The 26,983-nt window shown below is 36.6% G+C and overlaps 1 protein-coding gene across 1 annotated transcript in view; it reads right to left on the bottom strand.

Annotated features, from left to right (window-relative positions):
- Positions 1 to 26,983, bottom strand: part of TLL1 (tolloid like 1) — a 203,824-nt gene that overhangs the window by 9,614 nt on the left and 167,227 nt on the right. The window contains exons 17-19 of the mRNA XM_029939149.1: positions 20,340 to 20,465; positions 18,159 to 18,286; positions 3,578 to 3,791 (exon numbers count right to left, since the gene is read on the bottom strand). Coding sequence (XP_029795009.1) covers positions 3,578 to 3,791; positions 18,159 to 18,286; positions 20,340 to 20,465 — 468 coding nt within the window. The remainder of the gene's footprint in view (positions 1 to 3,577; positions 3,792 to 18,158; positions 18,287 to 20,339; positions 20,466 to 26,983) is intronic.

The following is a 26,983-nucleotide window of genomic DNA, read 5'->3' on the forward strand; positions in this document are numbered from 1 at the left end:
ACTCAGCGCCCATCATAAGTGCCCTCCTTAATGCCAATCACCCACTTTGCCCGTCCCCCCACCAACCTCCCTTCCATCAATCCTCAGTTTGTTCTTTGTAGTTAGGACCCTCTTATGGTTTGCCTCCTTGTCTCCGTTTTTTTTTTAATGTTTATTTATTTTTGAAAGAGAGACAGAACACAAGCAGAGGAGGGGCAGAGAGAGAAGGAGACACAGAATCTGAAGCAGGCTCCAGGCTCTGAGCTGTCGGCACAGAACTTTAAGATCATGACCTGACTGAAGTCAAACACTTAACGGACTACCCAGGTGCCCCAGACGCGCCATGTTTTAAGACACTGTTTTCTGTCTACGTTTCCCTCTTTTTCTGTATTATAGCCATATCCTCTGAGAGAATACACAGGGTATTATTTTACTAGAGGATTTGTTTCCTTTAATAAGTTTATTTAAGGGTAGTGTAATACCATTTGTTACCTGATTACAATATACTTAGAATCTGGACCTACTATCAGAGAGTAAAAAGGACTCTTCCCAATAAAGTCCATTCCCCATGGTTTTTTTACACAGCATTACTTGTGAAAAAAATAGCCATAAAACCATATCAGAGCAATCACTTTCTTTCAAAATTCATGGTATTAGAAACTTGTAGACAAAATTCAAATTCTATCTGGAAATATATATACATTTACTCAAGCAAATTAAAGTGTGTGTTTCAGTTTCAGGGCCCATCAATAAGAGTTAAGATATGCTAGAAGGCAGTTAAATAATGAATACATGTTTTATACATGTAGCAAAAATTGCTTGACGTGGTACTGGACTTGGTCATCTTGTCAGTAGAAATTGACCGAAAACTCAAAAGTACAGAAACTTCTGAAAATGAAAAGTTTAACTTCTCGGACTGTAGGCTGTCAACAGACAGGAATTCCTTCTATTTCCTTACAAAAGCCCACAAATTGCTAAAAATTTTTGCTATAAATTACCAATACCATACAGTATATCCAAAGTAGGTGCCAACTAAATATGTGATGAAAGATTAAAATAAATTAACTTATTAAAGAGAAAGTTTTGAGGAGAGGTAACTAGTAGGCAGTACCTAAGATGATTTCAGCATGTATGGCTACTACAAAGTAACAGTATAAGACAGATTTTCCCAGAAGAGACGCCTGGTTAGATGAGAACAAAGACTTATGCATAAAGAAAGAAAAAACACAAAGAAATACTATCAAAAATTTTGAACAACAGCAAATGAGTAGGAGTTAAAAAGCCAGGATTCTAATACCAACTATTAATTTTTGTTCTACTTCAGGCATTTAAGTTTTAATTCAGAATCCTTAACTGTGAGAGGACAGGGCTGGATTAAATGATATCTAGGACACATTTGAACCTAACAAAAATGTGTCTTAGGCTACTCAATAGGGTGTTTGAATGGATGTGAACAGAAGAGGGAGATAAAATGAGCCTAGTCAGTTACACACTTTGAACAGAGGGCTTTCAAAATTTACATAAGGAAAAATTCAATCTCTACCTATTGCTTCCACAACAGTGACCAGTTTAGTTTGGGTTTCCTTCCTAGTCTGAAACTTTAACATTCAGAGAAAATATAATGAGGTGGAAAGTATGTGAGCTTTGGAGAGACTCAGAATAAGGATTAAATTCAGGCTTTGACATAGTCTTAGAAATCTCTAAAAATTAATTAATATTCCATATTCTCAATTTCTGTTTCTGAAGAATAAGGATAATAATACATCATATAGTCTTGTGAGGGCTCAATATACGTAAAGTGTAGGTCAGGTACATGTGTGTGTCTAAATGCCAAGTGCATGCTATATATACCATCAGGTCTCAATGTGTGAGCTCATTTAGAAATTAGAGCCTAACAATGCATTCTTAATGGTTACATAAACACTGCATAGAGGGTCCATGAGCAGAGGCCAGGCAATATTAAGGAGTCATGGAGTTTTTCAGCTATAAGAAACTTAAATAGTATTTTACAGCTGAGGAAACTGAGATCCAAAGGAAAGATCTTTTCCAAAGTTCTCAGCTAGGTCATGGCATAATTAGACCAAACCCCAAATGTATCAACGTACTGGAACATAATATAATTCTTAATCCTTCTACTTACCAAAGGTAAAAAGATGTATTATAAGATACACTAAGTTTTTATTAATGTAAGAAAGAGGAATTCATGGCTGGGAAAGTTAAAAATATTATACAATCAGCTATTTCAAGAACATGTTTTTATACTGCACTCTTGGAACTTATGATAGCCAGAATATTAAAGCATGTATATAAACTCTGTGCTATCAGAAAGTATTGATGAGGTAATGGAATTCCAGTCATTCCACTTCTTCAATGCATAACAAGTAATCAGGAAAATATTTAAAGAGTAAATGTCAAATGTGTGGAAAATCATTAGTATGAAATTTCTATAGTCCATAAAAGATTTTTCTCAACCATAATACATATAATATATACACATATATAATATTTTATATATATTTATACTAATCCTGAGAAACAATTAATTTGAATTACTAATGAGTCCAAGCATTCCTAGTATGAATTAGATCAATATTTTGACAATATTCACTTTCTCACATACAGATTTCAATATAAATCTAATGCTCAATAAAATGTATTAAAGTAGAAAATAATATTGGATAATAGAATAATTAAAATTCTGATTTCTCACAAAATAAAAAAATAAAACAAAAATCAAGAAACCATGATGAAAATTACTACACTCAAATTGTTTCCTGGTAAAATATGAATGGTATTTCTACTGTGTTTTACACCAAGATGGATTTCTACCAGGCAGTCTAAATAGTTTATGCATTGAGACTGCCACTAGGTGGCACTATAAGCTAAATGACTTTAGGAAACTACCATCAACTGATTTTTTATTTTTAACTGAACGAAAAAAAGGACATTTCCTAGACATTTATAAAATATATTATTAAGCTGGCTCCAGGTTATAAAAATATTATTCTATATTTTTGCCTAAAATTTTCCACATTTTTCTAAATTATATTTTATTTCTTGAAGACTTCCATTACAAAATCAAATTAGGGATTAGGATTAGGAAAAAGATTGTGTTGCATATATCACATAAGGTGGAAAACAAATGTGGCTCTGTAAACCAGAGAGCTAAATCTCAAGTCTGAGACTTACAAAAATATTTTAATTCAAAAGCTAGGTAACCAGGTAGGATGTGAGAGAAAACATAATTCTTGAGTACTAAGTTATAGATTTTTAACTGTTAAACAAAACATATGAATTAAACAGCTAAATTTAATATGGAGCATATTATACAAATATTGAGAGGGAATTCTACCCACTCATACTGCACTGAGCAGGAATCAGATCAAATTATTGCATTTCTTTTTAACGTTCAACAACTACAAAGATAGGTAGGATGCGACACTGGTCCCAGATATTTGACAAAGTGCTTCATTAAGGTTTCTTCTGCTGTACTCAGAGATCCATCCGTTAATGTTCCTGTTATAGGATCCACTGTATTCCCTGGAAGAGAAACCTAGAGCTTAGTCAGGAAAGAGAAACGTGGCCCTAATTTGCTGACCTGTAGAATGTGCGGCTTGAAAGCCTTTTCTCTGAACAGATGCATCAGAAATGAACCGGACGAACATTTTATTTCCGGTAGCCACAAGGGGCTCTGGTATCTTGTTGCCACAGAGTCGTCCAAGAATTGGTGACTTTTCTGTTTCTCCATCAAATACTTCCAAGTGATCATAAGCACACTCTTGATGCTGCTCAATCTCAAACTCACTAAAGGCCTAATAAAAAAAAAAGAAAAAAAAAAAAGGAAGAGAAAGAAAAACAAAAAAACACATATCACTCAAAATGGGTTCTTTCCTTTGGAGCAGATACAGATCAATAAAACATGCTCAAGACGTATAAATAAAGTAATCCATATGGAACATTATTGAAAGTATGAAATCAATGGAATGTAAAATCTCTGCAAAAACATAAGGAGGAAAACAATGCAATGACTCCAGGTGAAATTCTACTATTGGACTATTTCAACTAAATATACTATGGCACTCTACTCCAAAATATAGACAAATTATAATCACAAAGTGATATTTTATTCTGAATATAATTCTAAGTTTATACTGAATTCATCAGAAAACAATTATGTTCTAAAAATTGAATCCTCTGGTTTTGATGATCATAAACTACTGAACATTATCCCACCTTGGATATATTTTGTGTGCAAGTACCTTGGGATGCTTAAAATAAGCAGAAAACCTCATAAAATTATTGTTATATTTTCACAAAAATTAAGCACAGTAAATCTTAGTGGAATAACTAAAACAAAGGGAATTTTCATTATATACTTCTTTATTTATATCCTATAAACCCATATTATTAGAGAATCCTAACATGATTTTAGGCTATATTACTTTTAATTTACTTTTAAGATAGATGGTACACTTATTCTAATATTCAGAGTCTTGAGAAGTTTCATATACCTTTAAAAATTATTTTAATTTTCCTGTGTAGTAATTTTTATGTATGGGTTTAATCAACTTCTTGTTTTAATACTTCTCACAAGAATTACTATCAAATTCCACTCACTGGACCAGAAACCAGTGTTAGTGGAAGACTTCCCTCACGTAGCACACCATCTGCACTTGTAGCTCATCAGTCAGCCAGCGGCCTCACCTCCATGCTTTGACAAGTTAGAGAAGCAAGTTCTTAAAATGAAAATTCATTAAATGTATAACGCACTAAACATCACAAAGGAATGTGTAATCAAGCCAGACTGAAAATAGCAATGTCCAAACTATTAATAATTCAAGGAATTCTAAATTATTTGCCATCGCCAATTAGGCATTTTCCTTTCCCTAGAAACCATCATGCTTTCAAGAAGTAAACTATCACTTCTACTGAAGTCTATAGAGCAAAGCTAAAACAAAATAATAAGGAAAACAATGCTGAAGAAATACAGTGATTACTCAAAACAGTCACTTATTTTGTTGTAGTCTTTGCAGCTTAAAATATTTGCACAAAACATGGTGCCTGGGTGGCTCAGTCGGTTAAGCGTCCGACTTCGGCTCAGGTCATGATCTCGCGGTCTGTGAGTTAGAGCCCCACATTGGGCTCTGTGCTGACAGCTCAGAGCCTGGAGCCTGCTGCAGATTCTTTGTTTCCTTCTTTCTCTCTCTGCCCCTCCCCTGCTTGCGCTCTGTCTCTCTCTCTCTCTCAAAAATAAATAAACATTATAAAATTTTTTAAATAAAAAATACAGAAAAAGATAGATATGGAAAGAAAATAGTATCTTGAAACGGCCTGTCTGGGGCACCTGGGTGGCTCAGTCGGTTACGCATCCAAATTTGCCGCACGTCATGATCTCACAGCTTGTGAGTTCGAGCTCCAAGTTGGGCTTTGTGCTGACAGCTCAGAGCCTGGAGCCTGCTTCAGATTCTGTGTCTCCTCTCTCTGGCTGTCCCCTATTTGTGCTCTCTCTCTGTCTCTCAAAAATAAATGTAAAAAAAATTTAAAATATAGTTGCACAAAACGTTTTACACACCTGTTTTGAATGCAATTTGGTGAAGTCATCACAATTCTAAGTTTAATTTAGACCCACATTTTTGTAATATGAAAGAAACATTGACCAAGAATGGCTCTTCTTCAGTGCTGGCCACAATTATCTATCCCTTACCACATTGCCATCCACTATCACTGACTTTGGAAGAGTAAGGGAAGAAATGAAAGAAGCAGTTTATATTAATTAGGGAGCAGGAGAAAGGAATGAAAAATACTTAAAAGAAGAAACAAAGAAAAGAAAGAGGTCTGATCTCTACTGTTGTATTCCACTGCATCCTACTTAGAAAAGTGCAAATTAAAATGTTATAACCGATAAGCATTAGAGAGTCATTATGTATAAAAGGAATGTTCATTGCATTCTACCAAAGACACTGGATAGTGCAGGAAAGATTAAATACAGCACAAAGACTCTTACTGGAAACAAACCAACAAAAAACAGTGCAGAAAAACCCAGGAAACAAGGAGACCCTAGCAGAGTGTATTTCTCGTGAAGAACAACATTCAAAGCAGGTGGTCCCTGAAGTCTGCCCCTGTTTCTCTCTGCAATGCAGCGGCAGAGAATGCAGTAGAGTGGAGGCAGTAATGAGTGATAGAGAAGACTCTGAATGGATGGTCGGCTGGACGTCCATTCATTTATTTATCTATCTACTCCACGTTTATGGCCAACTCCTTGGATGAAAATGCTGTAAAGGGGAAGGTCAAAACTTCAGGTTCTCTGCCTCTCCTGACATGGTCCTCAGTCAGCTTCTACGACCATTGTGCACACACACACAGCCTCAGTATCAGTTTGTGACTGTTAAGAAACCAATAGGAGAAATAGGCTTATCCACACTTAGAATTTATGAGGATTAAATATAAAACCAAGCTTCTGAATCCTAAGACCCATGTTATTTCAAGAAAAAACAAACACTGTTTCAGGAAAATGACAACATCTGAAAACCATTGCATGTTGAACCATTATCTCTTCTGAATGTGATTTAGTCATTCATCTATAAAGAGCAGAAATCTACTGTGTAGAAGAGAAAATTGTAAGGCCGAGGGCAGGGGAGTGGTGACAGCACTCTAAAGCGTACCCTGTGAGTAAAAGTAAAAATGGAATCAGAATTTACAGACCACACATGTTCAATCCATTGAAAAGTGAGTGAATGAGATAACTAAGTGACTACTTCACTCCTTAATGAAATGCAGGATGTCTGGAGTGAATCACAACATCTGTTTTACAGAACGGAGCAACACCACACGGAGTGGCAGAGCGCTTGTGGGCTGGGGGCATCCGGACACCTGGTCTGGAGCCAACTGGCTCCCGCTTTTTATCAAATTACTAATGGAATCAGACCGACTCTGGAAGGGCCAAATTAGGCAAAGGTTTTGCAGCTGACATGTTCTCAAGTGATGCAAACAATTCTCCTTCATTAAGGTCTTAGTGACTTTTCCTCCTGGAATTGGTAGCAGCCAGTTAGTTCATCTGCAAAGATTGGGTGGTCCTTTTCCAGAAGTCAGTCTGGCCATAATGCTTCCAGACAAGCAAAAGCGTGACCAATTCACATGCTGAGATCTCATAAATCTGGCCCTTAATATCACAGAGATATCCACATCTAGAGACCTCCATATATAGTGACATTGCCTCAATAAAAAACATTTCTAGGCCATGGAAAGGGGTCCATGGGACATTGGGAAAACCTCAAAAAATATTTTTGTATAATTCCCAAAGATACAGTAAGACACATAATTTATTACTTTCTTTTATGATGCGTCCTGAGCCGTGAATATCGATATCTAAATAATGCAGAAACTGGAGATTTCTAGCCACCAGAAATCAATGTCACAGAACTGCTTCGCCTCACACTCCCCAAAGTCACTTAGAATCCCCAAACCTCCTTCAACTACACAATGGTACCAGGACAGCTAAGTGAAGCTGATGTGTGAGGCTGTAAAAAAGTCTGATTTCTGCTGGAGCACTGCCCTCCTTTTGGTCCCTTAAAATATTTTTCTTAAGTGTTTACACTAAAATGTTTTAGACATTTTAGTAGTCCAACATTTAAACCTTACTCATTCTGTGATTATATTTCTATGATTTTAAGGTTACTAACCCAAGTTTAGAAAAAAAAGGAGCAAATAACCATGAGCTCTCATCAGAAATACTAATGCATTTCCCACCAGGCAAACCAAGAGATTAAGGAGTCTCATTCAAAAGAAGTAAAATTGAATTCTCATTTTGGACTTTGGAAAGAATAACTATGTGTTTCTGGAACACCCAAGCAAGCCTAATCCACCTAGCTGGCCACCCGCCAGGCTTTCATAGGCAGCCTCACATGCACATCTGTAGAGGCGCTTTTATTGAAAATACAGGCGCTGCTAAGGGTCAGGCCATTCAGAGTCACCACATACATGCACAAAGGACAAGAAAATCAAATAATAGCATTCAATGCAAAAATAAAATTTAGCCAGGGTGACCATTAAAAGTGAGCGAACGAAAGACGCTGATGCAATTTGAGCAGCTGTGAGATAAGATTTAGAGCCCCCTGGGCCAGCCATCCCTCGCCTTTTCCTGTCTTTGGGAAGAGCTGTCAGTTGGTTTCCCCCAAGATACTGGAAGGAGTAAAGGCCACGGGGAAAATGGCAGTGTGGAATACAGACCATAGCCTTCTGATTCAAATGACCTTTTCTTTTCCATAAGGCGTCCATAGCTGTGGTCAAGTACACTTTCTGTGAATTTACAGTGAAGAATTATGCAACATTTGTAGGTGCTTTTGCTTTCTAAACACCCCATATCTAGAACTATAAATTGCTACTATATAACTTTGCAAAACTCCAGGATACAATAAATCAAATAAACGTGACATGAGCACATTGCCTATTGCCATATGCTCCTATGTCTGGAACTTTGTTTCTGTTTTGTTGGTTTGTTTTATTTTCTATTTAATGAAGAGCAGTTCAAAACATTAAAATAGTACCAAAGATGTAATGATGAGTCTTTCAGAATCACGACAGAATGAAGCCAGGAGTAAACTAAATCCTTGTCCTTATCTATTCAGAACTTTCTTTTCTAATAAGAAGACGTTCTTCCCTCCTAGTGTCTTTCAATCAAGGTTTCTTTCTATTTTAAAACTATTATCACAGGGCATCTCATAAGTAAGTATACACACAAGCACAGAGAAACAAAGGAAATTATTAGTTTCCTATTGCTGCAGTAGCAAATTACCATACATCTAGTTCCTTAAATGACACACAATCATTCTCTGCCAGGAGGTTAGAAGTCTAAATGGGCGAGAAGCACCGGACCGTCCAGAGGAAGGTGAGGATATGTGTCCGTGCGTTTTGCCCATCATCTAGCGGCTGCCCTCATTCCTCAGCTCATGTCCCTTTCTTCCATCTTCAAAACCAACAGTATAGCAGCTCCTTCCTGATCTCCTGCTCCCGTCTTGTAAGCACCCCTGTGAGTACATCGAGTCCACCCAGATAATCCAGGATAAGCTCTCCATTTCAAGATCTTTAATTTAACCACAGCTCCTTTTGCCACATAAGGTAACACGTGCACAGGTTCTGAGGATTGCAACATGGACATCGGGACAAGGAGCATTATTCTGTCACTACATAAAATAAGAGTAAATATTTCCACCCTCTGTGATTTCAGGGAAACTGATCACAAACAATTACGGACTTCATGATTTCAAACTCTTTTACTCTGACCTTCTTAACAAACCACATAAATTCTGCTGGACAAATCTGGTCTTCAGGCTGTTTTTGTAATTAAATGGTAATTGAGGGGCACCTGGGTGGCTCAGTAAGTTAAGCTTCTGACTTTGGCTCAGGTCATGTTCTTGCGGTGAACGAGTTAGAGACCCCGCTGACAGCTCAGAGCCTGGAATCTGCTTTGGATTCTGTGTCTCCCTCTCTCTCTGCCCCTCCCTTGCTCCCTCTCTCTCTCTCTCTCTCTCTCTCTCTCAAAAATAAATAAAACTTTAAAAAAAAGTTATTGAAACACAACCACATCCATTCATTTGTGTACTGTCTGTGGATGCTTTTAAATTAAATTTAAAAGCAAATTAAAATTACAGCAAATTAAAATTACTGCAACACAGACTACACAGTCTACCTAGTCCATATTATTTCCTATTTGGCTCTTTAATGAAAAAGTTTATGACAAGTAGTTATTAGCTATATATTTAATTGCTGGTACTGAATTTCAAATTGATATGGCTACACAAAAACTTAATCATGGTTGAATTATCCAATAAATTGATATATAATTTTTATTATTGATCATTGTCATAATTATAATTACTATTTAGTATCATATGTCAACGTTCATTGGCTTTTAATAAGGCATTATGCTAAATACTTATATACAAATTCATCTGGTACACTTGCAACATTCCTAAGTATTAGGTCCAATTTCTACAAAAAAATGAGACCTTAAAAGGGTAAGTATTTTTCTCAAGATAACAAGGCTAGTAAGTAGAAACTTTAGGTTTAGACACAAGACACTTTAAATTCAAAATATATGTTCCTAATCTCTCTATATTTCTCTGTTGTATGTTCATTTTACTTAATCGTTATAACTTTGTCTTAATATTTTCCATTTAAATTACTATATAAACACATATGTAGCAATTATGGGTCTCCTTTCTGATGTAAAGTGCTAAAGTAAAAAAATAAAACATACAGAAAAAATCTTGGGCTAGAAGGTACTTAGACTCCTGCCAACTTTACAAACTTGCCAACCCCCCTATACTGCCCGGGACACATCCTTATCCGTCAGTGTCATTTGTGAGCCCAATTTGCGATAACCTGCGTGATACCGCTTTGAAACCATCAGGCAGTATGCACACGTGCGTGCTCAGTGTTGTGCAGTCCAAGCACAGCTTCGTGAATCACGAGATGTATCCTGGGAAGCTACATTTTGTTATTTAAAGGACATGCTTAAGACATGGCAAACTTGAGAACATTTATGTTTTTATTTGTGGAATTAGGTATGAGGGAGTGCCGATTTTACAGCTTCTTAAAGGACACTCCCAGGCTCTCTGGATCTCAGCTCTCTAGCTTACTACATTTATATGAAGATAGTATTTCAAGGTTTTATAAAGATCAGAGCATGCATCAAAATAAGGTATATGAAAGAATATACAAAAACATCCTTAAAAACTGGTGTAATCATTCATAAATACACTCTACTAATTTTTTATATTTAGTTTTATAATGGTGAATTCATGATTTAAGGACAAAAATTATGAGTATGTTTATTATGTGCTATAGACATAATTTATTATTGTATTCAAATTGTTGTTTTATATTATTGGACAATATTTACTGTGTCATTTTTTAAAAATCGCCTTTAGGGGCGCCTGGGTGGCTCAGTAGGTTAAGCATCCAGCTTTGGCTCAGGGCATGATCTCACGGTTCATGGGTTCGAGCCCTGCGTCGGGCTCTGTGCTGACAGCTAGCTCAGGGCTGGAGCCTGCTTCAGATTCTGTATCTCCCTCTCTCTCTGACCCTCCTCTACAGGCACTCTCTCTCTCTGTCCTCAAAAATAAATAAATAAATAAATGAAAACATAAAAGTCACCTTTAGGGCATGTGGGTGGCTTAGTCGGTTGGGCACCCTACTTCTTGACCTCACAGCTCATGAGTTTAAGCCCCGCATCAGGTTCTGTGCTGACAGCTCAGATCCTGGAACCTGCTTCAGATTCTGTGTTTCCCTCTCTCTCTGGCCCTCCCCTGCTTGCTCTCTCTCTCTCTCTCAAAAATAAATAAACATTAAAAAATTAATTTTTTATTTATTTTAACATTTATTTATTTACTGAGAGACACAGAGAGAGAATGACCAGGGGAGGGACAGAGAAAGACACACACACACACACACACACACACACACACACACTCACACAGAATCTGAGGCAAGCTCCAGAGTCTGAACTGTCAGAACAGAGCCCAGCATGGGCCTCAGACTCACAAACCATGAAGTCATGACCTGAGGTGAAATCAAGCACCCAGCTCACTGAGTCACCCAGGAGTACCCCCCCCCCTCCGCCTCCAGAAAAAATCGCCTTTGAAGATTTTCTGCTTGTATATCAGGTGGTATACTACAACCTAACAGTATTCTGGCTATCATTCTGGACTTTACAGAGCAAATCTGTCAGGAGAGTACAAGCAATAACTCGTTTGTATTATCTTTACTTTCAGAAAATATGTGCAGTCTCACATATTTAAATGCATCTGTGGGATTAAAGATGGCTACATACTCTCTGCTACTCTCCTCCACTGAGAGAGAAAGTCTAATACTCTTCCCCTTGCATCTTGGCCAGCCTTCATGATTTTCTTAACCAACAGAATGTGCACAGGTAATATGTACAAGAGCTTCTGTGGCATCCTTCTGAGCCTCTTGAAATACTCTGTTTGGGATCCAGCGCTACCATAGGAAGAGTATGGTTCTCCTGAGGCTACCATGCTAGAATGGTCACACCTGGTTCTCTGGGTGTCCCAGCTCAGTCCACCTCTGGCCCTCGCTTCTAAGAAGATAGAAAAACAATTACAGTCACCTTGGCCCTGACCGTGTCCAGGTGAGTATCACTTACTGATTTCAATCCGTACCATGGGCAACAGAAGAATGGTCAGGAAAACACTACTCAAATCATGACCTCCTTCTCCCCAAACCATAGGATATAATAAAAGGGTGCTTATTTTAAGTCAGGAGTCTTTGAATTAGTTTGTTTTGAAGCAATAGATAACTAAAACAGTGCATAAAATAGTTTCATTAAAATGCAAAAAGTCTTAAAGTTCTGTATATCTGTAGCAAACTGACCACTCCTTCTACATAGTTCAATGTTTATAGTATTGTACACTAATATACATAATATATGGATTATCACACTATGAACAATAAAGAATATATTTATGGTAAGTAAGTACTATACACAATAATGCTCATATCTCCCAAAAGGCTCAGAATTTTATTATCATTAGTTTTACTCCATAATTACAACATTGCCTAAACAGCCTTGACATTTGTTGTCCTACATATCAACCAAATTAACTAAAATATAGTTTTCTCAGACACAGAGAAAGGTCGGTTTTACCCACAATTACTTGCATGTCACCCAACACAACTCAATATCAAGTTAAAGGAATATTTGTGCCAGAAAGAACAGTAAGCCTCTTAAAATTCACAAACAAGGTGACTTTATATCTTGTGAAATTGTCTTTAGGAATAATTTCCTTTGCTTCACTACGAAACAGTGAAATATTTAGAAATGTTTCTTTATTTTTCCATGCAGCCTAAGTGAAGAAGGGTAACAATATGAATCCTAAAGAAAGCTCCATGATGCACAGAGAGAGATCAAATGCTTTCCTTACTTGCTCTCTTTGCCTCAGCCCCAACAAAGAGACTAGCTTGTAACTAAGTATCTATCAGCATTCTTGGACTAAGGACATTGAACGATTTAAAAATCGTCCAAGATTCCTTGGAATCCATTTTCCAAATTCAGTTTGGGTTTAAGTTCTTCCATGAAAATTAAGCATTTCAAAGGAACCAGACAAAACACATTTATCTGGAACAATGTATCTTTTTGATAAAAATCTCCTATATAATAAGTGTCTAACTATACAGGAAAGTGACTGAATGGTGTGATCTGGAATTATAAACAGTATTGGCCAAACGCCCATTGGCTGATACTGGCTACAGATGGTGATGTCAGTTTTAAAGTGTATTAGTTAGCAGTTAGCTAACAAGCAGGTAGACAATGCTGGTAAACATGAGCAATAATGTTGAAATTGTAAGAATTAAAAACTGCAGAACTAAATATCACTTGAAGTTGATAGCTAATATTATGATACACTTTCTAGTGATCCTAACCCTTAGAGTCTCTTGAGACTGTTCAGAGTCAGGTTTTATATGAACATGATTAATGGATAAGGGAATGGGAATTAGCATTGTGTTTCCAGGTAGAAATTTTGGGATGGCAGCAATGTGTATTTAACAAGCTGTCCAGGGGCACTTGGATGGGTCAGTCGATTAAGTGTCAGACTCTTGATTTCAGCTCGGGTCATCATCTCACAGATTGTGAGTTTGAGCCCCACATGGGGCTCTGTGTGAAACACGAACTGGCTTGGGATTCTCCCTCTCTCCTTCTCTCTCTGCCCCTCCCCTGCTCACTCTCTCTGCCCCTCCCCTGCTTACTCTCTCTGATTCCTTCTCTCAAAAATAAATAAAGTAAAAAAACAGGCTTGTCCAGATAATTCTGATGAATGCTAATATTTGAGAAAGCCTGGCTTTAGACCATAACTACTCCACAAAGATTATAAAATCAAATACAGTCAATATTTGCCTAGAGCTTTTGTTTTCTTTCTGAGAAATTCCTTCTTAGGATATGAGTGAGCACGACCATTGTTGAAAAACATGCCTTATGTTCTGACTTTCAAGTGAAATATTTCCATGAAAATTAAAGCTTGCAATTTGTGAAAGAACATACCATCCTAAATTGGAAGGGGTGTTCAATAAGCTGACGAGTATATAAGAAAGAATAAATACTGTCATTTTCAAAATGGGGTTAGATCAGTTCTATTTCCCCTTGGATATAGACAGCTAGAACTAGCATTGCTTCTAGGCTAACAAGAAAAACCCATCTCAACTTTAAAAATCACTTTGTTGAATACATCAAAGAGCTGACATCATTAGTGAACCAAGTAATATGCAATTTACTGAGTCCCAGCCTCCTCCAAAGACAGAGGGACACAAGCACCTGTCCACCAGTGGCAGACCATGAAAGGAAGAGATGCTGGGTGCATTATAACTAGGTAAGAAGTATTCAGCTATAATTTGTAACAAATTGGAAGAGGTCAGGTGCACACTAGGGTTAAGAGTCCAGAGCCCCTGGGAGCTGTAGATATATGGGGGTCTGAACCCACTTTCAGTCTCTTCTCCACAGACCTCAATCTCTTGCTCATGAGAGAAATTGTGGGCAAAGCAAGAGAAGGCTAAGTGCTTTCTTCAGTGTTGCAGACTTAGAGGAGGATAGTGGTCACTTCTGTGAGAAAAAAACATGAAACCCAGAAGCAGCCTTTCTCTGGAAAACAAACCTTAAGCCTCTGGGAAAGGGAAAGAAAACCCTGTCACCACCAGGGCAAAGATACAGACCCTCTGTAGCCAGGGGAAAGGTAAAACAACAATGACAACAATAACAACAGAAAAAAAACCACAACAAATCACTTCTTCCCCAGGGGAAGTGTTGGTCACAGGTTCCTAAGGCAGCAACAGTACAGACTTGATACCACTAGAGAAGGGAGAAGAAACTCTTATGGAAGACCAACCAGAGATAGAAGCTGCAGTTTGAGGGGCGCCTGGGTGGCTCATTTGGTTGAGCATCCGGCTTCAGCTCAGGTCATGATCTCACGGTTAGTGGGTTTGGGCCCTGTGTCAGCCTCTGTGCTGACAGCTCAGAGCCTGGAGCCTGTCTCTGGATTCTGTGTCTCCCTCTCTCTCTGACCCTCCCCGGCTCATGCATTTTCTCTCTTTCTCTCTCAAAAATAAACAAAACATTAAAAAGATTAAAAAAAGAAAAGGAAAACATCCCTCTGGAGTCTGGTTGCCACAGATAGATGAGGCAGGACTGAGTAAGGCCACTTCCAAGACCTAAACCATCAGGGCCTGTCTAAGGTGCAAGCTGTGCTAAGACAATGGGGTCCCCTTGCCTTTGCCACCAGAGCAGCAAGTGCCAAGTAACAAGAAACTGCAGCCTACCGCTGGGGGGAAGGAAAAGTGTGGAGAGGGAAGTAACTCATGATGGAGATGAACAGGGAAGTAGAAAAATTGCAACATGCCTCTGAAATCCCAGCCTCCAATCTAAGAAAAAGGACTTCAAGGCCAATGGTGCATTGAAGGCCATCATAGGAACTAGAAAACCCACTCTCAGCTTTACTGAATAGATTCCTCAACAAGAGCCCCTGCTGTACACACACACATGTGCTAATAGTCTCAGAAGAGATGTGTCTATTTCCAGACATAAAGTCTCTACTGTTACCCATACAATGTCTGCTAGTTAATAAAAATTATATGACATGCAAAAAGGTAAGACAAACAAACAGGCAAAAAAAAAAAATCATACCACTAAGAGAGAAAATAACCAACAGAACAGACTTAGAAATGACCCCTGTATTTAAACTACAAAATGGAATTTAAAGTAACTATGATTAATATGCAAAAAGTCTAGTAAAAATACAGACAACATGAAAACAGACGGGAAATTTCAACAAAGAAATGGTGTTATGGACTGAACTGTGTTCTCCCAAAATCCATATATTCAATCCCTAATCCACAGTGTGAATGAATTTGAGGATAGGGCTTTTAGGGAGGTAATTAAAATTAAATGAGGTCATATAGGTGATGCCCTAGTCCCATAGGGCTAGTGTCTTTGTAGGAAGATAAAGAGACACCATAGCTTACTCTGTCTGTGCGTACACAGAAGAAAGGCCATGTAAGGACAGAGCAATGAAGTGGCCATCTACAAGCCAGGAGAAGAGGCATGACCAACCCTGATAGCACGAAGATCTTGAACTGCTACCTTCCAAAATTGTAAGGCAATGATTTTCTTTGTGTTTTAGCCACTCAGTTTATGGTATTTTGTTACAGTAAACCAATAAATTATAATAATAAGTCAAATGAAAATGCTAGAAATAAAAAAATGCAAGAGAGATAAAGAATGTGTTGACAAGCTTATCAGTAGACTCAAGATACCCAAAAAACAATTGCTGAACTTGTTGATAGGTCCATAGAAATTACTCAAATTTTGACTCTAAAGAAGTGACAAAAATGAACAGAACATCCAATAGTTATGGATGTATATATGATTTGAATTCCAGAAGAAGAGAGACAATAGTAAAAAAAGAGCTTTTGAAGAAATAATGATAGAGAATTTTCAGAAATTCATAACAGAAATCATAATACAGATACAAGAAATTCAGAGAATTTTGAAAGAATAAAGCCCATAAAATTAAACACACATACACACGCACACACACACACACACACACACACACACACACACACACCTAGATACATTACATCCAAACAGCTGATAAGAAAATTTTGAAGATAGCAATAGGAAAAAAACAACTAATAAAAATAAGATTTATAACTGGCTTATGAGAAATCATGAAAGCCATAAAATAATGGAGATAGGCATTTAAAGTATAGATAGGAAAATAAAATTGTCATTCTAGAATTCTATACCCAATGAAAATATTTTTAAAAACTGATACTTCAAAGACATAACTCACATAAAATATAAAAGGAAAATTTTTCAGTGGGATACAATACCAGAAAAAATGTGGATTTACACAAAATAATGTCTTCAGGAAATCTCTTTTCCCACCTCCCCTAGCTAATTGCACAGCTGGAAAGAATGCAACCCATAAGCTTCAGAGTGGTCCTCTCACTCAGGACCTTGGACAGGACTGTCAAATACTCATGTTCCCATGATGCTGTCATCTTACTATCTAGTATCTTCCCAAAGACGGCTGAAATAAAATGATGTTTCTGTTTGGAAACTCACTAATATTTCACAAATATGGTGATTGCAAAAAACTCCACTAGATGGCTATGAATGTCTTGGAGATGATCTCTAATATTATTATTATAATGCCTCATATAAATAATGCTTATTACTCCCTGCCTCATACAAATAATGCTTATTACTCCCTGCCCCCCCAAATACAATGAAAAGAAAGGTTAAAAACAAAAATTTAAAATTAACCTTATGGCTGGACTGGTCTAGTAAGCTACCATAGATCGGTAGCCTCCTTCTCAGACAAGGTCTTGTCCTTTATTATGGTACTGCTGGTCTGTCCTGAGCCTTGCTCAAGCCTGGCATTTCCGCCTGCTTCTGACATTAGCATATTATGGGAAATTGATAAAATTTCTATATTCTTATGATTATTTCTTTGCTTTATACTCTTTGAGTACTCTGTAGCCTGTGATGAAACTTTATATTATAAGATGACTAGGACAGAAGGCAAGACAGAGAATATAGGAGGAAGAACAAACATATTCATATTTGAATTTAGGGGAAGTATAAGGATATTAGTATTCATCTATAAAGGGCAACTATGTGATGCAAAAATGACATTCCACAAACCTCAAGACAAAATTAATTTTATAAAAATAATACATATGCTTTGTTTATGAGGTATATAGAATTGGCACAACCAAGACTATGTTGTGTTTAAATGAATAGTCACTTTATTTCTTTCTTGCTGAATTTCTGATGTGCTTTTTTTTGTTCATTTACTTTCCCCAGTTGGAAATATCATTACCAATAACATGTTAGGAAGTAGAGCCTACTGTTTTGCAGCAACTCTGATAATGTCTTTTAAAATATCCAGGATAAGAACGCCATATGAGAGCTACGTGGCTGGCATTACTGTTATCTTGATCTTGGAAATCAGGGATTTGTTTAGTGTAAGTAGGAAAGCAAAAGAAAGAAAATCTTTTCCAGCTGCCCACTAATTCAATTCAATTAAATAAACATTCCATTTATCTCTGTGTGCTAGCCACACATGGGCGGTCCGCTTAACAGAAAGAAGAATGAGCTCACTTACTAATTTGATCCGATGGCCAGGAGTGGTACTTATTTCCCATGTGCATTCCTTCCTGCTTGGGTACTTGTCTGGCCAGTTGGGACTGGTGATGAAGCCACTTGGACTGTGTATCTTCTGTTCACACTCAGCTGCGCCAACAACGATAATATCAGTCAGTGTGGAAATGTAGCCCAGGGTTGGTTTAGCAAGAAAGTAGTCCATTTACCCACTATCCTACTGAAAGGTTTTCCTCAATACTAACTAATCACCACGCCGGTCTGTTATCATAGTCATCTGCTTTGGCAAACATGTTGCTGAGCATAATCAGGCAATGTTTGTTTTCTTGCTCACATGAAACTGTTTACAATGAATCAGATAGATGCCTAAAAAGATGAACTATTTTAAATTGCTGAATGTAAAAGCTCAGATTTTAACAGAGCAACATATATTGACATCAAGAGTATCAACACTTGGCATGTGCAAAATATTGAGTGCAATGCCACAAACAAAATTCAGTGGACTACAACCATTTTCAATTCAGCTTTTTCCATTGACAGAAACATCATTTACAGCTAATTAACATCACTAAGCCATTTTATGGATCATGTATTTACATTTTCCCTCACCCTTAGTTACAGTAAACACTTGATTTCTAAACCATAGTTTTAGCTGCTAAACTAAATTAACCCTAATTTCATCAAAGTAAAATGAAGCACTCAGGGGAAAAATAAGTAAGCAGCTGCTAGTCATGGAAATAGCATTTAAACTAATTTCAAAGACTATTTCATTCAATTAATGTGAAATTTCTTTTATGGTTTTTACAATTAAAATAAAGAGACTACTCCATATTGTTTCTATCAAACTTCAAAAACGTTAAATGTCAAAAAAATACTTAACATCCCAGGCTGTGTTCATTCTCCATAATTTATGAAGCAGCACCCTTCTCGTCTTAACAGACTGGAAGTTTTTTGTTGTGTATTAAGTTTCCTAGGAAATCCTTTCTTGAAAATATTTACTGTAATAACCAGCAAAATAAGGTACCTAAATTATATTTTCTACTTGTGAGCCACAGAATATATTCATACTTTGCAAAAGCTGTCTCACTTTTTTTCCTTAATTATCCTCCAAACCTGCAAACTAACTGGATTATTCCCCAGTCTGTTTATTTAACAAAAATCTTGACTCAGTACATGTCACAGCCTTCATGAGTTTATCCTCATATAAGAAAGTAAAAGGAGGGAAAAAAGTCTAGCTTGCATATGATTCTGGGTAATATCATTAGTTCAAGGAAAAAGGAGAAAAAATAACCCTGACATGTGACGATATTTGAAAGGAATTGAATGGAAAAAGGTTCAATTCAGGACATCCTGTACTATCCCAATGTTCGTACAAAGAGCTGCTATCTAACTGTGATTCTAGCCAGGGACCTATCAATCTGCATGTGCTAATAACTAAAGTTATAAAATCTGTCATGGTAATTCTTTCAAAATGGGCATAAACCCAATTTAAGTAGAAAATTCAGGAGCAGACCCTCCAAGGATGAAATAAGAACTGAATAACTATTTCTTGTTCTTATCTAGCTCATACTGGCTAAGGAGATAAAGATAACTGTTTATATAAAATTAGAATATTTTAAGGCCTAGGGCCAAAAATGAATAGACTACCATTGTGTTATTAGAATGCCTTTTTTTTTTTTTTGGCCCAAACCATGATTTATAACTTTAAATGGCGTCATTTTCAAATGTCTTTCCTCTGTAGGCGAGTTTGATACTCCTGGTATTTAAAGTGACATCACTCATGTAGCACATATATGAGGTATTTTGGGGAGGGAAATTAAACCAAATGCAAAACATTTTGCAGAAGTTAAGTTTAAATGTGGAGACTGTTACAGAGTCTGTTCTACAAGGACCTGGGGATACTGTGGCACCTTTCTGGCTGCCAGATGGCATCACAGACACTTCTATATCTGTTTATACAAAGTTATTCTAATGCCACCCATGTGTGAAGTGCAGAACATTTAGGTAGTATGAGGTTTCCATTAGTGGGTCTTGAATTTCTGAACACTGTACCTATTTTTTTTTAACATTTGAACAGTCAACAATGATATTACTCATTGAAGTGATTAACTCTATTTGGAAGCAATGCTTTACCCAAACTGCATGAAATTCTGGATGTTGTAAGAAAAGAACACTCCTTTCGTACCTTCCTTGCAGTCATGTTTATTTTCATGCAGCACAAATCCATTACGGCACTGACACATATAGCTTCCCATCGTGTTGACGCACTCGTGTTGACACCCGCCATTATCCTTAGAGCATTCATCTTTGTCTAGTGAAAAGATAAACCCAAACTTTAGTAAGTAGTTTTAAAAAGAAAGGATATCAAAGGAGAGTCTTTTAGTTGTGGCTAACACTGGCAAAGGGTAAACTAAGTCACAGCTTTCTTTGTTCCTAACATAAAAACATTTAAAAAAAAGGATAGTGTCTTATCTTACTTTTACCCACTCCTTGTTTAGCTTGGACCTCGTACCACGAATAGAGTGTCTAAGACTATTGGCTGTAGGATGACAACTTGTAGCCTCTTGCACTCCTATGCTGGGGTAGGATATTTGAGTAGGAGAGAGGAAATAAATGGACATTTCTCCAACTAATCTTAAACATTTATTGCCAGTCTTTAAAGATAAATTTAAAATTGTGAGGAGTTTGAATAAATGCAAGAACTGGCATTGAAGTAGAGAGAAATTCTTCAATATGTTAGCATGGTGTATACACAGAGGCTAAAAAAGGTTCCAAAACTTGTGTATAATCACTTTTAAAAAATCACGCAGTATACCTACTGAAGTTGCTTTTTTTGTTAACTTTTCCATGATGGTTAGCACTAATGAATCTGGACATTTCATAATAGTCCAAGACAAGACAAAACAAAACAAAAGTATCATTAGATTTTCTTAAAGAAGTAACTTAACATATATTTAAGTAAATCTATTCCAGTAGACCAGTTTATTAATAAGTAATACCCGGAAAAGGCTTTTAGTGTGCTAGAAGCAAAGGAAACACGAGTTTTAAGGAATAGCCACAAATTCACTACGGGGAAAAAAGCCAAACTGGATTAGCAGGCAGTCAATCCAGTGAGAGGCATTAGCCACCATACTATGTCACTCAGCTGTCATTCCATGGCTGGATTGTCCATTAAAGTCAAAACTGGCAGATTGCTCCTGACACACACAGATGATGACACACCACTCAGACTTTCATCACTCCCACAGAATGGAGAACAAAAGGACACATGACAGTTATATCAGAGGTTGGCTGAATTCATAATTTATACCATCCACTGATTTTTCTAGTGAGAATGTGTGAGCTCATGACGGCACCCAGATAGCTAAAGCTATTTTTGCTTTTTTTTTTTATCAAATCCATATCACTTTAAGGAAATGGGCTTAGGAAAAACATTTTTATTAAAGAATGTGAAAGTAATTTTTAAAGATGCATCTATTTTTTCGCTTTTGGAGATTGATTACATGACATAGCACACGCATGCTTCTGAGCTATATTCACATATTTGGTAATACCAGAACACTCAAAATGCACACGGGCAGTCCCAAAGTTCTAAAGAATAGGTAATCAGTATATCTGTGCTTTATGTGCTCTTTATCTTTAACATCTTCACTACATTTTTATTACTTAGTATTGTAGCCTAAGCAAAAAAAAAAAAAAAGTGGAATCGAGAAAATTGTTCTCTAACAGCACATCAACATGTATAAAAAATCAGAAGTCAATACAGAATTAGCCTTGTAAAATTAATTTTAGAGAAATTCTTAATCATTTCAAAGCCCTGCTCTTAACTGTGTCCACAGTGAAAATTATAGTTTCTGAGTTATGAATGACTTCTGCAAAACAGGGATGGCAAGCCACACCTACTTCTTACCACGATGGTGTCAGCTACCTGCATTTTCTAATTCAGACATTCAAGCAATAAATGATTTAAATTTATTAAACGTGTGTGTGTGTGTGTGTGTGTGTGAGTGTGTGTATGAGTGGGTGTAGAAATTCACTTCATCTTTATTATATGGAAATAATCAATTTAAAATTTCTGGTGCCAGAATTACTTACTCTGAAATAGATACATAGTTCCTATGAAAATGTTTAAGTAATGATGGACTGGTATACTTAAAATAAAATCTGACAGAGTGAACTTTAGTTTTATTATACATCAACCAGACAATTTTTTTAAGTTTATTTATTTATTCTGAGAGAGCAACAGGGAGAGAGAAAGAGGGCATGCACAGGAGAGGGTCAAAGAGAGAGGGGGAGAGAGAATCTTAAGCAGGCTCCACGCCCTCACTCCATGCAGAGCCCAGTGTGGGGCTCAATCTCACAACTATGAGAGCATGATCTGAGTCAAGATCAAGAGTTGGACATTTAACTGACTGAGTCTAGGTCAACCAGATTTCTGAGAGTTCTTTGGAAATTTAACAACTGAAGCAAATTAGTTTAGAGAAAATGAGTTCACATTGACAACTGACTGGTAAACTGATTAACTGCTCAGTGACAACCTGTGGTAGCAGGGACTGCTGGAATTATCTTTTTTATCAGGAGCTGTTCGAATTACCATTCATGAGAGATAAAAGTTATCATTGATTTTTAAGTCCACAGTTATTTTATAATAAAAATATTCTAATACATAAAATATTTCTAACATTTAAACAACATTCTAGTGGAAATCTCAAACCACTAGGTTATATTTCTAAGAATTATTTCCTTTAGATTTGATAGAATATAATATGATAGAATAATATTAGCACATAATATTACCACAATATATGTGGTAATGGTAATTAAAGAGAAATAAAGTTGAAAGTGAAAATTGATTACATTGAATAGTTGTATTTTTTTGTAGCCAATTTTCATATTTATACTGTTTGGTAAATATAATTTAAAAATTTTAAATAATTTTTAGATGAAAAAGAAGGAGGGAAAGAAGAGAAAGAAGAGAAAGAAGATTTTATATGGTCATTATTATCTAAGTATCCATAGTACTACTTTCCAGTTTCCCTGTTGATTGATGTTTCCTGCCTTCAACTCCACACCTGATGTGCCTCATATAATTAAATGTCACATGAAAATTAAGAGTAATAAAAAAACACTGTTATAACATATATACTATATGTATTTATACATATATTAAATATATATCTATGTATCAAATATATATCAAATATATTTGTCAGAAAATATATATCAAGTATATATATCAAATATATATCTATGTACATGTCAACATAAAAATATATATCAATATAAATTGAAGCAAAATTCAAAACTGAACTAATCAAAATCAAAACAGCAACTAAAAGCAGCAAAGTTATCATGCCCAGCAAAGTAACATAGAAAACTGTGCCTCCATGTGTCAAATAATCATATGAAAAGAGAAAATTTCACTTAATATTGGAATATTTAAAATTATGCACACAATTTACATCAGGCAGACAAAGAAAGCTATTTATTTAAATTAATATCTTAAGTTATCTAGGAAGTAGTGAATACAATGTGGTTATTTTAAAAACAGTTGTTGCAATAGAAGCAAATAAGCCCTTCTAACTAAAGTAAATGTAATTTCTGATTATCTGTTCATGAGAAATAGCAACACCATAAAAGAGAAATTCCACAAATATATTCTGGGTTTCTTATGTATGAAAGTCATCAAACTAGAGAAAAAAGCTATTAGCAAACATGATTATATTCACTTTTCCTTTCTCCTCTTAGGAGACACAAAGTATAAATATGTTGAACAAGGAAAATCCAAGAGAAAGGGGAGGAAAATGAGGTTTTTAAATATTTCTCAGAATGTATGCATAACTTTAATAATTGAGAATTCTAGCCACTTATTTGAAATTTTCCAGTATTTTCATACTCTTGGCACAAAAATTTAAAAATAGTTTTTATTAGCGAGAGAAACAAATGTTTTGTTGAGTTGAAAGAAAACATTTATTTTCTGCAGATGGAAATTAGCCTCCTTCTTTGGAATGGACATATCTGCTTTCCATTCCTCCATGTGAGATCGAGGCAAAGCCCACTAATAGGAAAAAAGGAGGTGGCGTTTTCCCATCAGACGCTGGCAGAGTATCTCTGAGCCTACTAGAAGCCATCAGTCTATAAATAATACATACGGGGTGGAACTGAAGTGGTAACCTGTATCAAATTCTTGCAAGATTCAAAAATAAAAATTTTCTCTTTGCAGAAAGCTTCCTTGTCTGTAGGGAAAAAAATGTAAAGGGTCCATGCAAACATAACAGAAACATATGTGAGCAGACCAACTCACAATAAATGACAAAAGATAAAATATCCAGTCCCATGCACACTCCCCCACGCACACGCACACACACATACACTCTCGTGTGTGTACACATACACATGGCACAGCCTAGTTTTAACACAGACCTAACAACTAGTAATCATCTTCAGAACAGCACTAATAAACTAATATTAACTGTTAACTGACCAGAACTTAAAAAAAATCTTGAGGAAAAATGGCATTGAATAAAATCTCAGTAATAAACTCTGCTGCTACGACTCAGACAATTGGCTCTTTCCAAAACATGCAAATACTTAAATATCATCAATAATAAAAGCTTGTCAAAACCACAGGAGAGTTTCAATTGTTTATTCAATTGTTTATTCAATTATTATTTGAAATTAATCACATTAACATTTAAAGTTTTCTTTGAATAATACCGAGCTGAATTTCTAAAAATATCTACAAGCATTCTATTGGAGAGCTGGTGTACAGGAAGAATAAGGTAAAGAGGTAACTGTAGGAAACATTAAAAAAAAATTCCTTAAAAACAAGGTAGGGGCGACTGGGTGGCTCAGTAGGTTAAGCATGTGACTTCCGCTCAGGTCATGGTATCACAGTTCGTGGGTTCACGCCGCATCGGTCTCTGTGCAGATAGCTTAGAACCTGGAGCCTGCTTCAGATTCTGTGTCTCCCTCTCTCTTTCCCTCTTCCTCCCTCTCGCCCCCCATCTGTGTCAAAAATAAACATCCAAAAAACAATCTTTAAAGGAGTAACTGTATGCAGTGAAAGATTGAGAAAATGAAGAGCATGTCTGATGAAATCACTTGAATTTCGAGGTAGAAACATTGCACAGACTATTTTTATCTGACTTCTACATTTGTCACAGACCAATAAACTGAGAGTCAGGAAGGCTGGGGCCCTTTCTGCCGCTGAGCAAGTCAGTCCCTGGATCCACTAGTACTCCATCTGTGAGAGACTGCTCTTAAATGTGCTGTATTTTCCAGTTCTCTAATACTCTAATGCTCACCTACATGGTCACCTAAACAAGAGAGAATGTTTAATTCTCATTGCCCAAGTCATTTGTTACAATCTTTTCAAATAATGAGTGCTAGAATTAAATTTTTAAAAACCCATCAAGATTGCCAAATATTGCTGGTTTTGTAGGCATAAAATCCTATGTTTCCTTTAAATTTAACCCATTTAAAGAAAAATAACTTTGTTCTGAGAATATAGGTAACTTTGCTTAACCACATAAAATAAGTAAACTAGATCATATACATCTAAGCAGATTTGCACACCTGTGTTCAAATGTAAAATTGTACAATATTAAGTGTGGTTTTACTATCATATAAAGTAAGATATTAGTGTTATTTGAAAAAGAAACCTCATTCAGTTCCAAAAAATAACAGTAATCTATTGTTGGACCAAATCATCTTCTAGAAAATGCTTATGCCATTTCTGATTTAGCTAAAAAACTGAATGTAAGTACACAATTTTATATCACGTCCAAATAGTTTTACTTTGATTGTACTTATTTCCTTATTTGCTTTCATATGTCTTCATTACGTTGTTTTTAGAATATATCCTAAAATCATTACAGTATAGGACTCTTTGATTTTTGTGGTGGACTTTGTGGACTTTCTGCTTTTTTTTTTTTCTTTCTAGCTTGTTGTTTATTAAAAATAGATTCTCTATCCCCCCTTCACCCCCGCTAGCAAAATGGTCTTGCACATTTTTTCCCAAATAGATGAAATAACAGATCTGGGGGCCCAGTGTCATATTCTCCCTAAGTGAAGAGCTCAGCCTTCCCTGGAAAACAGGGCAACAGGCCCGCGGAGCCAGGAGAAGAGCAGTTTACCCACAGCACAGTCCTGCGCACGAACAGCGACCTGCCACGGCCATGTGGTCGGACCAGAGCCCCTGCCGCTCTGGGCCTCCACCAGAGGCCCAGGGCTCCACCAGGGGCCTCCTGAGCATCACCAGAAGGCTGTGTAGTTAACGTCCGAGAAGGGACAAGAGTCAGCGTGGCTTCCACACAGGTGAGAGGGAGCAAAGTGTGAACCTGTGGGGGGAAAGGTCTGGGCAGAGGGGAGGGGAGGCAGGCCCCCTGCAGCACCAGAGGTCTGCCCGACCGTCCAGTTCTAGGCAGACCAGCGCAGAAGGGACTCAGGGAATAATATAGTAGTAACTCCTAAATTTTCAGGCAATAGCATTTTTCATGTCTAGTGAAATATTTTATTATGTTAATGTTAAGAGTTTAAATCATAACATTGTGATGTTTTCTTATTTTTAAGAACATGGAAGTGACAGAATTCATCATTTTGCTAATAAGTTCTCTTAAAAGTCATTCTTTTGATTCCATTTCTCAGGTCTAAAAAGTGCTTATCTAAAATGAGAAGCTATTGGCACTCTTGGGTGACTCAGGTAGTTCAGTATCGACTCTTGATTTTGGCTCAGGTCATGATCTCACAGTTTTGTGAGTTTGAGCCCGTGTTGGGCTCTGTGCTGAAAGTTCAGAGCTTGCTTAGGATTCTCTCTCTCCCTCTCTC

Source organism: Suricata suricatta, chromosome 1 (genome assembly GCF_006229205.1).
Source record: "Suricata suricatta isolate VVHF042 chromosome 1, meerkat_22Aug2017_6uvM2_HiC, whole genome shotgun sequence".
Taxonomy (NCBI): Eukaryota; Metazoa; Chordata; class Mammalia; order Carnivora; family Herpestidae; genus Suricata; species Suricata suricatta.